The 13,661-nt window shown below is 37.1% G+C and overlaps 2 protein-coding genes across 3 annotated transcripts; both read right to left on the bottom strand.

Moving 5' to 3' along the window:
• Positions 1-666: 666 nt before the first annotated feature.
• Positions 667-8,276, bottom strand: senp3a (SUMO specific peptidase 3a). Its single transcript, XM_067439074.1, has 11 exons — positions 8,093-8,276; positions 6,080-6,812; positions 4,245-4,406; positions 4,028-4,139; positions 3,764-3,911; positions 2,978-3,025; positions 2,765-2,842; positions 2,188-2,325; positions 2,012-2,095; positions 1,521-1,571; positions 667-1,384 (listed from the first exon to the last, which is right to left on the bottom strand). Exons 2-11 carry the CDS (start codon positions 6,768-6,770, stop codon positions 1,274-1,276), a joined length of 1,623 nt encoding a protein of 540 aa, XP_067295175.1. The 5' UTR covers positions 6,771-6,812; positions 8,093-8,276; the 3' UTR covers positions 667-1,273.
• A 1,926-nt stretch (positions 8,277-10,202) lies between these two features.
• Positions 10,203-12,872, bottom strand: plscr3a (phospholipid scramblase 3a). 2 transcript variants are annotated; one of them, XM_067439083.1, is made up of 6 exons: positions 12,807-12,872; positions 12,630-12,672; positions 11,117-11,337; positions 10,805-10,966; positions 10,489-10,647; positions 10,203-10,385 (listed from the first exon to the last, which is right to left on the bottom strand). In XM_067439083.1, exons 1-6 carry the CDS (start codon positions 12,864-12,866, stop codon positions 10,326-10,328), a joined length of 705 nt encoding a protein of 234 aa, XP_067295184.1. In that variant the 5' UTR covers positions 12,867-12,872; the 3' UTR covers positions 10,203-10,325. The 2 variants fall into 2 exon arrangements, with proteins under 2 accessions (XP_067295184.1, XP_067295183.1); XM_067439082.1 differs by having other exon boundaries at positions 10,274-10,647.
• Positions 12,873-13,661: the final 789 nt, after the last annotated feature.

The following is a 13,661-nucleotide window of genomic DNA, read 5'->3' as shown; positions in this document are numbered from 1 at the left end:
CAATTGTATCCGCCTTTTGGTGTCAGATACCGTTCAGATGGGCGGTGCCCGACACGTCAGTCCTGCTCTATCTTAAATGTAATTGGACTAAAGCTAAACCTTAAAATACCATTCGCTTGGCCTACAGTGACGCAGTTGTAGCCTACATGTATTTAGCAATTTTTAGTTGCCATATGAAATATCATATAAAACAAAGGTCTTGAATTTATTAACGTCGTTATGAACTGAATTACATAACAGGCGACGGATCGCACACTTAATCCTTATGATCCAGACTTAGAGTTTCAATCATCCGACCTTTAACAACAACCCTAGGCTATGTTGTTTTTGTATATTTGATAAGCATGGAAATATTTATTGAAATCTGTTATGGATAGGTGAAGGAGCGCATTTCGCCTCTTTTTGATTTATTATTCTCCTTTCACCAGCTATTTTTAAATTGTGCATTGTGAATGCAAGTTGCACATTTGAAACGTAATTATGATTAGCCTGTTCCATAAACTGTTGACCTACTTACAGTTAACTGTTGTATTCATAACCACATTGCAAATGACTAAACAAAACCAGTAATAAGAAAAAAACCTTCAAATAATTATCACCAATAAAATTAAACATGAAACTACAATAGCCTGTCACAATACTGTAATATAATGAGTAATGCACAAATTGATTATGCATCATTATTTTCTTATGTTTTTATTAGTACATCTTACAACAACGTATGCATCTCAAAAGATATAAAACAGTTTAATTTACAGCTGCTCTTTTTCATCTCCATACGTTTGCATCTTAAATCGCACAGATACATAACAGACAAACAATATTGATAACAAACAAAAATCCTCATATAGTGTCATGGTCCATATCGAATCTCAGTATATGAATATTGCATTACATTTTTAAAATGTCTGCAAGTGTCCTCCCTCACCAGTCAATGGTATTACCTTTTAGCATACAAGTTACTGACATCAAGAAGATGAAAAATAAAAAATAAAATTGCCAAAAAAATGGCGGCACCTAATGAACAGTTCGCTGAGGTTAACTCCTCCTCCTCCCATGTTTAGAAAAAAGAACTCCTCTTGCGTCTTGATCTGAACAAACGGAACATCTGGACCAAACAGAGTATGGCATTCACCAAGTCAAAATACAAAGTCATTAAACAAAACGAGGGTTTAAAAACGTTTGCACGTCTCCCGTCTAAATGCTGTCTGGACTTGGAGGAGCTTATTTAATAGAGTAAGATGTCATGGATCACCCTTGTTCTTCCATGGTCTCACAGAGACAGTTTACAGTGACACAGTTCTTTGTACATTTGTCTCCGTAGCTTGGGCATATCCTGCTGACCAAAGCTGAAAGGCTGTTCCAAGGCCAGGCACTTACAGTACTGGAGTACAACGATAAGAAGAGTAAACACGTAAAACACAAGTAAAAGACACCAATGAAGATTATTATATTACACCCGTCCTATCTATGTACAAAATCAAGAGTTAAAATAACTAATGAGAAATAAAAAGACTTACCTGAAGGACAAAAGCTCCACAATCACTGTCATTGTTCTGCCTTGCCACATTCTAGAACATCCCAAAGACAGAAAAGTCAACAAAACAAACACAAAATGGTCTTTCCAGTTGCTTTTATTCATTATTTTTCTCATACTTTTACTTACACACACACACACACGTTTGTTTTTGTGAAATGTGGGGACATTCCATAGGTGTAATGGTAAATGGTTTATACTGTACAAACAGTACAGACAGTACTGTACAAACAGTACAGTATTTTCTATCCCCCTACACTGCCCCTGCCCATCACAGGAAACATTCTGCATTTTTACTTTCTCAAAAAAAAAACTAATTCTGTACAATGTATAAGCCTTTTGAAAAGTGGGGACATGGGTAATGTCCTCATATTTCACCCTCTCCATGTAATACCGGTGTCATACCCATGTCATTATACACATTTGTGTCCTGATATTTCACAAAAACAAGCACACACACACCTTTCACCCTACCATTTTGAAAAAGCCTTTCCACCCTGTGTAAACCTCCTTCTGTTCTCTCTTGATTGCCTCTGCTTGCAGGTATTTGGCAATGTGCTGTAAAAACAAAACCTTTTAGTGGACACGATAAGCATTGGTAAAATAAATGTTGCCAATAATATACCATCATTAGAACAGATAACGCCTACTTTGGGGCATCGACGGTTGAGGGTCCTCTGAGAATCGAAGTATGTGATGCTACGCTGAGGAACATTGACACACACTAATGACCAGTGCACTTCCAGGTGAATAGGGATCAATAAGAACTTCTTCTGGAAAATATCAACCTAAGGAGCAGATTTAACAATGAAATAAACATGTAGTACCACAATATTTTTCTGGTATCTACCGTATTTTCAATGTGGAAGAAAGCCATTTCCTGTGAATGAGGAAGATTTCCAACTCATTAGCTGTTATATGTAAATACCTAGAGTGTAACTGTGCAGTAAACAGTAAAACTATTTGTGCTACAAACTAGTGTTTATGATAAGTACCAGTTTACAACAGAAGCTAAAATAACTAAGCGACTGACACTGGAAGCTGTGCACATTCAAGTTAAACTGCCCAGTCTGCTTTTACGTTAAAAATAGGTAGATAACTATATTATTAACTTCATAACGTGGGTAATGATGGTGAATTAATTACTTACAATTTAGCTGCTTAACTTTACAGTCCTAAAATGTGGAAGTATTAATAAAAGAGCTGTGAAAGAGTGACAGTACTTACATTTTTTGTCCACCGTTTGACCCCATCGTAACCTTTCGTCCGAAGTTTGTCATAAAAGAAGCTGTTGAAAAAGTGGACCTGCCAGTAAAAAAAAAAAACAAGACATGGTGAGACAGAGATTTGAACTCTTTGACACAAGTTCATATAATGGCTTTGTCATGAGTCAAATTCCTTGTGTGTGTGTGTTTGTGTACTGTTGTGTGTGTGTCCTACCTTTTCAGGGGCAGCATCCATGACCAAATCCCCATACATGTTCATGACCTGGGCAACGGAGTGAATTAGACGTAAGAGAAAGCAAACTCGGCACAATCCCAGTACAAGGGCCCCCCATTCACCAAATATCTTCTCTATACAAACTGAAGCAAAAGATGCTGCCATAGTAGTTACAAAATTATTGAGAGCGTTACATGTTAAATTTAATCCACACAAAACTTCCAGTGGATTAAAAATAGGTGCATACACACATTTATAATGTTGACTAATCGGAAACAGGCTAAATTACCATAAAACACACAAACCATCCTCATGTAATGTCGTACACTGCATGAGCTGTACACCCATTCGTTAATAAAGTCAAGCGTGTCATTCTCAAAACTGTTTGAAACACAATAAGCACCAGCTAGATTGTGTTTCAGACCTCTCATTAGCCAGCTGTGCACACGTTATCATTCAAATATTTGGGGTCAGTTAGAAATCATACTAGAAATAAATATATTTATTCAGCAAAATTGATCAAAAGTTACCATAAAGAAATTTATAATGTTACATAAGATTTCTATTTGAAAAATGCTGTTCTTTTGAAATTCAATTCATTAAAGACTCCTGAAAAAGTCTTAGTCTTCTCTTCACAAAAATATTATTGAAATCCTAATGCCACTAGGCTTTAATTGTGTATATTGTTTTTCTATATGTAGGATACAATTCACAATCGAAGTACACACAGTTGGCGAATATAATCCAACATTAATAATGAATAATGTTGTTAAACAAGAGGCCCACCTGATCGTTGAGCCAGTTCTGGCCATACAGTGTGCTCAGATCATCCATGGTGAGGACATGACGTTTGTAATTTACACGAAACCCCCGCATCACTGCACTTCCGGACATGCGCTGGTAGGACTGCATTAAATGTTGCACCATTACCTTCCTGTAAACAGGCACAAATTAAAATAGTACTGAGAAGTCAGTCACGTCTTTTATCTGTTTGAAATTTTAAATTTCAAGATTTAATAAGCCTTATGACTTGTATGAGCCATTTCTGACCTGTGAGGACTTGAGAAACTCTCGTTGAAGATCTCTTGAAGCTTCACCACGACCTCATCGACGTGGATGGGAATCAAGCTGCCATACTGCTGGAGAAACTCATCCAAAATGCCTGAGGAAGAGGAGGAGTGAGAGAGGAACGACCATGGAATGATATAATATTAAATAATACATGGCGCGAATTCCTGTTCCATATTTTGGAAAAAGGATATTGTACCTTGTACACAAGAGATGTGTTCACTGCTAAGCTGATTCTGTGGGGAGGACTTTTCCCGCTGAGACTGGACGTTTGCAGGGGAGGCCCGTCCCTCCCTGTCCCCCATGGTTGCTCCATGGATACCATCCCTTCCTTTTAGAACCCCATTTGTGCTACATGAGTCTAAGAAATCAAAGGGTAAAGAAGTAAAGACAAAAATAAATGTACTAGTCTGTGCATTTATCACAACCAGGAATGCTTTCTTTCATGACTTCAGTATTACAATAATATGCAATTTAATCCTGTCAATGTGTCTCATGGTACCGTCACAGAGAGGCACAAAATCACTTTCCAGACTTTCCATTTTTGTTTGTATTCTTTGCTGGTAGAATCATATTCTCAACTTTATCCATCCAGCTGAATCTCTGACTATATTCAAGAAAACCCCTGAAATCTCTTTCATGAGCACTTAACTGCATCCTGTTGTTTTTTTCCTACTCACTATTTATTATATCCGGCTGCCTTCTAGCCTCCTTAAGTTGAATTGCTAGTTGTAGTTGTCATTTTTAAGTCGCTTCATAAAACGCTCTGCTAAATTCATAAATGTAATGTAATTTACTGTAACCTAGCTTTACTAAACCAGACTATAAATATTTACAATAAAAAGTAATCAATATTTAAATATCCGTCCTTCGGATGAGACGTTAAACCGAGGTCCTGACTCTCTGTGGTCATTAAAAATCCCAGGATGTTCTTCGATAAAAGAGTAGGGGTGTAACCTCGGCATCCTGGCCAAATTTGCCCACTGGCCTCTGTCCATCATGGCCTCCTAATCTTCCCCCTATCCTGATTGGCTTAATCACTCGGTCTCCTCTCCACCAATCAGCTGGTGTGTGGTGAGCGTTCTGGCGCAATATGGCTGCCGTCGCATCATCCAAGTGGATGCTGCACATTGGTGGTGGTTGAGGAGATTCTCCCTTCTATGTAAAGCGCTTTGAGTGCCTAGAAAAGCGCTATATAAATGTAATGAATTATTATAAATAAAAATATTTAATAATTGTTTACATAATAGATCTTTACCAGCACAAGTAGCAATATTTTAAAACCAACACCACATATACACATCAGACAGGACTGTTGTTGCTTATGGTTAGTTTCCACCGAGTGGTACGTATGGTACAGTACGTTCCGATTGCCCAGAAGTTGTGAATGGTACCAAAATACCAAACCATACCACTTTGTGAGACCCTTCAGTTTGGGTACCTATTAAAGTACCTAAAGGGTAGAGCTAGACTCACTGCAGAACGTTGATTGGTTGACAGAGTATCTTCACTTGCGCGGGCTACATGGGAATGTCAACACAAGAGGCGCCATTTTTTAATATACAGTTGATACACAATACTGTTGCAACACAATATCAGCACACAGCAATGTACCATGCCACCTGCCAAGAACTTCTGCATGTCCTCCATTCTGGTTTACTGTGTCGCTTTCTTCTTTGTGCGAGAATGACATTGTCGCTGCTTTCCAGCATACATCATGCCTATCAAGTAAGGGTACTTTGGGGGTGGAAATGCAAGCCAGATCATGGTTTACCGTCTCGATTCGTACTGTACTGTACCTCTTTGTGGAAACGTACCAAAATTGCTCAAATTTGAGTTAGACAAAGCAAGTTTACCTCTCCATGAGCAAAAGCACAATAGCCACCAAACACAATATTATCACATTATACACTTTAACCTGAACATATTTCAAATTAGTCAGCTATCGAATGCAAAACAAAATAACTTGTATACATTCTTTCAAAAAAGACAATAAAATAAATAATACAAACGTCAACAAGTGTTGATACTCACCAGATAAATCAGCTCCCCTCTTCTCTGCTGTCCCCAAACGTCTTTCTGGGTCTCCATTTAACAATGACCTGCCAGGCAGTCTCTGGAAAGGTCGATTACCAGAGAGCTGGCGTCTGTGAAATCTGCGTACTCTCCTGTATCCCATAGTTCCTGCCCATTTGGCTCGTTGGCGCCAAGCTCTCCATTTCTGGGCCAAACGGTAGCGAATGCTTACACACCTTTGACCCCGATACCGCAACCGATAAAGCTTCCTCTCTTTGAGCGGACTGGGCCTAGTCTGGGCCAAGCAGTGGGTAAAGTCACCTGTAACGCTGGCATCCATTACCACTAGCCGCGAGTGCTCTGGCGAGCCCCACTTCTCCTCATCCCCGTTATCATTTGACTGGAAACCACCGTCAGGTTTCTTGTCCCCCAGATCCTCTTCACTCTCCATCTCCACAGTGTCCTCCTCCTCTTCCTCCTCCTCTTCTTCCACTTCCGGGACAGTATATTCTGCACCCCATATCCTGACATCGTCCTCTCTGTGGCCCAGTTTGAAGTGGGCTGGGCTCAGGGCATGTTGGGCCATGGCCGGGTTCATTAAATGGCTACCTCCAATGGCACCCCCACCCCCAGCACCCTCCTGCCCTGCGGTCAGCGTCAGCTCATTGGACCAGTGTGTTTGAGCCAGGCTGCTGCCACTGTCTCTCATTATCCAGGAGCAACCTACGACCTGCGCCAGCCTGCCTCCTCTCTAATGCATGAAAGAAAACATGAGTATGGAGTAACATGATCCAAGAACATGTACTTTCAGCATAAACAAATCAGCAACAGTCCAGATGGACAAACTTAAAACAACAAAAGTGTGAAAAATAGCAAGCTGTTAAAAAAAAGTTTAGTCTCAGTATTGTACATGTGAACCAAAAGTTGCAACCAACTTTACTTTTAGTGCTGTGACGAATTTCCAAATAATACCCAAGATTGAAAATGTATGAATTAACTAGCACAGGTTATTTGTTCACTACAATATAGTGAACAATATAGTAAAAATTAAATAGTGTCAATTCTTATCACATGAGATTCTCATTAATTGAGCCCTTTTACGTGTGAGAGTATATATATATATATATATATATATATATATAGGCTCAATTAACATTTACATGAAAGCCCACATAATGAGAATTGACACTATTTAACGTACATACTTGTAGTGAACAAATTTCACTGTGCTAGTCAATTCACAATTTGTGTATGTGTCTTAAATAACACTAATAATATTAATACTAATAAATCGTTCTAATTTTGCACTTTCAAACAGGCATCCTTTGGAAATATGATTTACTGTAGGCCAATTATTTGAAGGGAGCCTTTGAGATGAGAAAAAACGACGTATAATTATCGTTTAACTATCTAACTAATGAACTGTAACGTATACTCTTATGCATCTTTGTCAGTAACTTCTCTTTAAAATAATTAAAAAGTAAGTTATTTTTAAAACACTGGGTTGAGGGTCATTAGATCCAAGAAGGCTCAAAACCCCCTGGTACACGTACGAAAAGGAACTGGACTGGCGTCTCTTTGGAGGAGAAAAAAACAACAACAAAGGAAACACTACAGATGTAAGCTCATGGTGTTCATTTCAACGTGGCGCACTTTACTTATAAATGGTCCTTAAATTTAAACTAACACGTTTTAGGCTGTATTTGTCCGTGCACCTGTCAACGTCCACACATAAGAGCTGGAGCTGAGGGGTAAACTCGCGCACGACGCGCTTTGTTCTGCTCATTTACTCTGAATTTTGTGGGGGGAAATGTCAAGTGAAAAGGGTTTTGTAGTGTCGATAATATACCAGTCTGATATTTTTATATATATTTAAATTGCGAGTGTTTAATAAAGAAGAGCTCCACTAGCATTGGTCATTTAACGCACCGTTCCAGCGGGCAAATCCAAGCACCGATCACAAATAAACAGTTTCGGCCTCCGGTGTCGCGATGCAGAAAATGTGGGGTGTCGGCACCACCGATTACTCACCGTTTACCGTAACCTGAAGCCAAAAGCTTAGGCGTTGTTCGCCGAGGTAATAAGCAGATAAATAAGGTTTGCGATTATATAAAATGAAAGCGAAAATAAAGGCTACTTTAAATCTTGGCTCATTCAATGAGAGATGGCGCTTCTTTAGAGCGAAAACACTCTTCTTCCGCCGCGTCTCTATGACGTCACGGCGATGGGCTGGCAGACATCAGAAAATGAATTCGTAAAAAAAAAAAGAAAAAAAAAGAAAGAAAATGAATTCGTGAGTATTGTCTAATAAAATAGAATAATACCAATACTAGTATTTGAAGTATTTCTTCAAACTATTAAAAATATACTTTTAAACATTTCTCTCAGAAATTAGTCACCTTCAAGCCTCTCAAATACCCACACACGTAGTGATAAAATATGATCAGGGACCAGCTAGTATGTGTATAAATGAAAATATTTACACATATGAAGAAATATTTGTGAGGAGGTTTTAATATTAAATAAAATGGCAACGTTATTATGTTCTTGATTGTTACACAGCGGCAATTAAAAAAAATCAATTTAAAATTGGCAGAAAATGAATCTGAATTCTTATATCCTTCAGTTAACCCTAAAGATGCAAAAACTGTTATTATCCATGCTTTCATAACCTCTAGATTGGACTATTCCAACACCTTATTTAGTGGCCTGCTAGCTAAAAGTACTTAATTGCCTGCAGCTGGTACAGAATTCTGCTGCCCGTGCCCTTAACAAAAAAATATATTCTATCCTTAACTAACTACACTGGCTCTCTACTGCCTATCACATTCAGTTCAAATAGCACCTTCTTATCTATCTAGCAGAGTTATTAAAGCCCTACGCTCAGGCCATTATTCTTAGATCTAGTTCAGACAACCTCCTTGTTTTACCAAATTTGAACTGTCTGCTGGTGGTTGGATGTCCAGTATTATGGTCCCTACGTTCTCTTCACTACAAACCTTTAAGACAGAACTCAAAACTCATTTTTTTCCATTGTTTTGCAACTGATGGGTTCCCCTTTCTGCTGTAACACTATAATTAACTACCATGAAATGCTCTAAGTTTACTGTTATTTGCTTGTACTTTATTATTTGTCTATTTTATAAGTGTCCTTGGGTCACTGAAAGGTACTATATAAATAAAACATATTATTATTATTAACTCTATTTTGGAAAATAAGGCAATTGCATTTTTAACAGGTGCTAAAAGCCTTACTCATGCACTGTATCTGTCAACCATGACCAGAAATTAATTTAATAATCAGCAATGATAAACTACACCGCCTGGCCAAAAAAAAAGAAGAGTAGCTGTTTGGATTTAAATAGGCAAATCTTTGATAGTCAATGATTGGATTGTTATTGCAGTGATTTTTATGTTTCTAGCATGTTATATGTTTGGCAAAAGTTCTTCCAACCCTAACTGATGGAGTGTAGCTACAAAGTGCTGGACTTGCATTGTCAGTTCAAGATTTTGACCAAAAATCTATGCACCGCTTGGAAAAACATTTTAACATTCATTTCCATAACGAGGTGCATCAATTTTTGGTCAAGATTTGTATTGACAATGCATGTGTCCAGCACTCTGTATCCTCCAGCACATCCCAAAGACTTTCAATGAATTCTGGACTCAGAAGTGCCAATTCATGTGTGAAAATTATCCTTCATGCTCCATCACAACCATTCTTTCACAATCTGAGCCTGACGAATCTTGACTTTGTCATCCTGGAATATGGCCATGATGTGTCTTCCTACACGGTTGTTTAAGAAATGATAAGCTACACACTCCATCAATTAGGGTTTGTAGAACTGTTGCCAAACATTTAACATTCTAGAAACATAAAAATCACTGCTCAATGATCCATCCATTGACTCTTAAGCATTTGCCTATTTAAATCCATAGAGCGACTTATACATGTCCCTTTTAAAGTCCAGCCTGATTATTACTAAGCAAATGTGTGATAAGAATGATGCATGATGTGTTTCAAAGGTGTGGTCATGGGAAAACATTAGAGAGCAAGATTTCATTAAGAAATTATTTATTTAATATTTTTAACAAAAGAGAAAATCAATGCTAAACACAAGTTTATCTATAGCCTGTCTGGGTTAAAATGCTTTTATAGTGATTTTCCTGACTTTAGAACAAAGAAGTGCATAAAAAGTGATACTACATATGAATATACCAGATAAATAATCAAGGACCACAATCTTTCTACCACTGCCTAGTATTAGCCAAACACACTGCATCGCTGTCCTGAGTCACCGGTCGCCTCAAAGAACATGAAGTCCTGCAGGATGAGAGAAACAATCAAATTTAATGTATGAATGGCCGTATACAGAAAGTAATGGGAATATATTAGTGGATGAATGGATGTTTATGTCATATCTCACTATAAGGAAACATGCTCCCAGCAGAACTGCTTTCATCCTCACGTCCAAGTCCATTGGAAAGTTAATGCCAAAATTATCTGAATCAGTCAATGACTCTTTAATCAGGCCAGTCCACTGTTTACTGATACGACCAACTGGATGTCCGTCCTTACCGGTAACCTACACCAGAAGACCTTTGGTCAGACTATCTATTAGTTAACATTTACACCGAAATCCCCAAATAATCATCCACCGGATACTGTTTGTTTCAGTTTTTCACAAACAATCACACATACAGAAAAGTGATAAACAGACAAAATCACACATAAACACATACGTCAAAATCCACATCCCCACAGCAGCTGAGGGCACACACAGGCCCCTTGATGGACAGCACCTTAGTTTTGGACATGTCATAGAGAGAGAACATGGGCCTAAACACATGCCAGTCTTGCTTGACGTAGCCTATTGTATTCCCTGGTGGAGACTGCACCTCCATCTTCAGTCGATGTCACATCCACACAGGAAAAAGAATCGGTGAAAGGGTTATAGTACATTTTGCAAAGACAACATTTTGCCTAATTTGTAAAGCTTTTTTTCTTCTCTCTCCAAAGGTCATAAAAACTCTACACAGAAGTTCAGATATTACCTCTTGAAGACAGCAGGGGAAACAGCACGACGTGCAGCGGTAAGGCCTGATTAAGTGGATCACTTCCTGATCAAAATTATCTTTTATCTGCAGATCAAAGCTCCTCAGAGGACCACAGATATTCCGCGTGCAGCAGTCAGTGTTTTCTTTAGCACTGAAGATCTTTTGACCCAGGCTGTTCTTAATCTCATACTGATTATTAGTCTCAAAGCCAATAATGGCTGGAAAAGAAGATCATTTCTTTATTAGCATTTTGACTTTATATCATATGAAATTTATTTAGTGACAAGTCTCCAAAAATATAATATAGTACATAATACATTCAAAAGTTTGGGGTCGGTAAGATTTGTTATGTTTTTTAAATAAGTCTTATGCTCCACAGCTGCATTTAGATGATATAGAATACATAGTATACAGATAAATAGAACATGTTTTTTTTTTTTTCTTTCTTTGATAAATAGAAAGTAAAAAAACACAGAAATCTTTACATTCACTTTTGATCAATGTATTGCTTCCTTGCAGAATAATAATATTCAATTCATATTTATGTGTATAGGGCTTTTCACAATACATATAGATTCAAAGCAGCTTTACAGAAAGTGCATGTATCTACATTACAATTTACAGTGGTCTGTTATCAGGTGTCCAAGTTATGTATTTCAGAAATGTACATATACAAATCATACATTTAGCTAACAGTGTATTGTAACAATAACAATGTACAATATTATTTATTTATTATATATAAATCTAACAGACCCTAAACTTTTAAACAATAGTGTACACAAAAAACAAATCCTCAAAAAAATAAAAACAGTTTACACTGTAATATTAAGCAGCAGTGTTTTCAACATTGCTACAGAAAATTATTTCTTAATGCACTGTAAAAAAAATGTGGTTGTTTTTTGTTGGTTTAACTTAAAAAAGTAAGTAACCTGGTTGCCTTAAAATTTTGAGTTTATTGAAATTAAAAATTTGAGTTGATACAATGAAGGAAATTTGTTTAATAAATAGAAACTCAAAATATTTTTGTATCTGAACCACATAAAAAATGTGATAAATCATGAAAATAGCACTATTTGGCATGTTTCACTGCATCATCAGAAATAAAACACACACAATTACCCAATATGCTTAAAATATCTTTTAATAATATTTTAATAAAGGTTGTCGATTCTCAAAAAAATTTCATTGTATTAACTCAAAATTACAATTTCAATGAACTCAAAATTAAGGCAACCAGGTAACTTTTTTTCGAAATAATTTTTTACAGTGTGGTCACGTGACACTGAAGACTAGAGGAAGGGCTGCTGATACTTGCATTTTAAGATACATTTAAATAGATGTTATTTTCTATTGTAATATATCACAATATTACTGCTTTACTGTATTTTTGATCCAATAAATGCCACTTATTTAAAAAACATCCAAATCTTACCAACCTCAAATGTTTAAATGATAGTATAGTATATAAATGTATATTATAATGTCATAATAAAATAAATTAATTTACCTTCAAGGAGCTCAACCTTTTGATGGACTAAAATCTGGTCAATCTGTTAGAACAGGACAGGAAGCATATTCCATTGTACATTTTCCCATCATAAAATATTATCTTCACATATTACTCACTGGAATTATGGAAGAGGTACAACACTTTATGCTCCTAATGTTTTAGGAGGACGCTCACCTGTGAAAGGTACTCCAAGCCAGTTGGCACAGCCGCCGGGCTAGAATAAGGCTGGGACATGTTGAACTCAGCAAATGGCAAAAAGGGTTCTAATAAAAGGTAAACAAGCAAACTATAAAAAATATTCCATACTTCTCACAAGTAAAACAAAACATTTATCTGCTTTTTATATTTCAATAACAAATTCAACCCGCTTCCTGCAAAATAGCTTTTGGTAGGTTTTTAAGACACACTGAGCCCCCGATGATCCTCTAGGAAAGCGTTTGAGGCCATTTCTATTTAATTACTTCAAAACGCATAACCTGTTGCTTCAAAGTAAAGTCCTGCTGGCAATAAGAAAAAGCCTTTTCCTTTAAGACAAAAATGATTACATAGTCAAGCCAAATTATCATACAATCATATTGTATGTGCTTACCTCACGTTAAGTAGCAGATTGTCACAAATAACAGCAAGCACCGTGTGCCAAAGGATGAGCAGCGTAGAATCACGCACCTGCACTGGAGCAGGTGACTAAGGAGATTGTGTGTATATGTGAATACATAGTGCCACACCCATTTGACTACACTCCCTTTGGACATTGCTCACCATCGAGAGAGCAGTGACGTCAGCAAACAAAACAATGCAAATGAACATCAATTTGACTGTAAAAGAACATTTATTTTAAGAATTTTCTAAATGGTCAGAAAAATATAGCATTTCCTCATCTTTCAAACATATACACCTGTACATACATACTATATACACTAGGATGAGCAGGGCAAGCAAAATAAAAATTACAAATGTTTTCATTCTTAAAAGTAAAAAACTCATTCTACCATGGTTTTTGATGAAAGTTGGTGCCTATTCTGGAGCCTA

The sequence above is a fragment of the Pseudorasbora parva genome, chromosome 3, assembly GCF_024679245.1.
Source record: "Pseudorasbora parva isolate DD20220531a chromosome 3, ASM2467924v1, whole genome shotgun sequence".
Taxonomy (NCBI): Eukaryota; Metazoa; Chordata; class Actinopteri; order Cypriniformes; family Gobionidae; genus Pseudorasbora; species Pseudorasbora parva.
Note: the sequence above shows the minus strand (reverse complement) of the source record. Positions and strands in the feature narration are given on the sequence as shown.

What these genes read in the sequence shown, in the direction of transcription:
- senp3a (XM_067439074.1), bottom strand. Translation starts at nt 6,770, where the DNA reads ATGAGAGACAGTGGCAGCAGCCTGGCTCAAACACACTGGTCCAATGAG. An exon ending in AGTTTCTCAAGTCCTCACAG is followed by an intron (nt 3,912 to 4,027) that starts GTCAGAAATGGC and finishes GCCTGTTTACAG; the next exon opens with GAAGGTAATGGTGCAACATT. An exon ending in GTGGAGCTTTTGTCCTTCAG is followed by an intron (nt 1,385 to 1,520) that starts GTAAGTCTTTTT and finishes GTTGTACTCCAG; the next exon opens with TACTGTAAGTGCCTGGCCTT.
- plscr3a (XM_067439082.1), bottom strand. Translation starts at nt 12,866, where the DNA reads ATGTCCCAGCCTTATTCTAGCCCGGCGGCTGTGCCAACTGGCTTGGAG. An exon ending in GCTTGGAGTACCTTTCACAG is followed by an intron (nt 12,673 to 12,806) that starts GTGAGCGTCCTC and finishes CTGTTCTAACAG; the next exon opens with ATTGACCAGATTTTAGTCCA. An exon ending in AAAGGTTGAGCTCCTTGAAG is followed by an intron (nt 11,338 to 12,629) that starts GTAAATTAATTT and finishes CTTCTTTTCCAG; the next exon opens with CCATTATTGGCTTTGAGACT.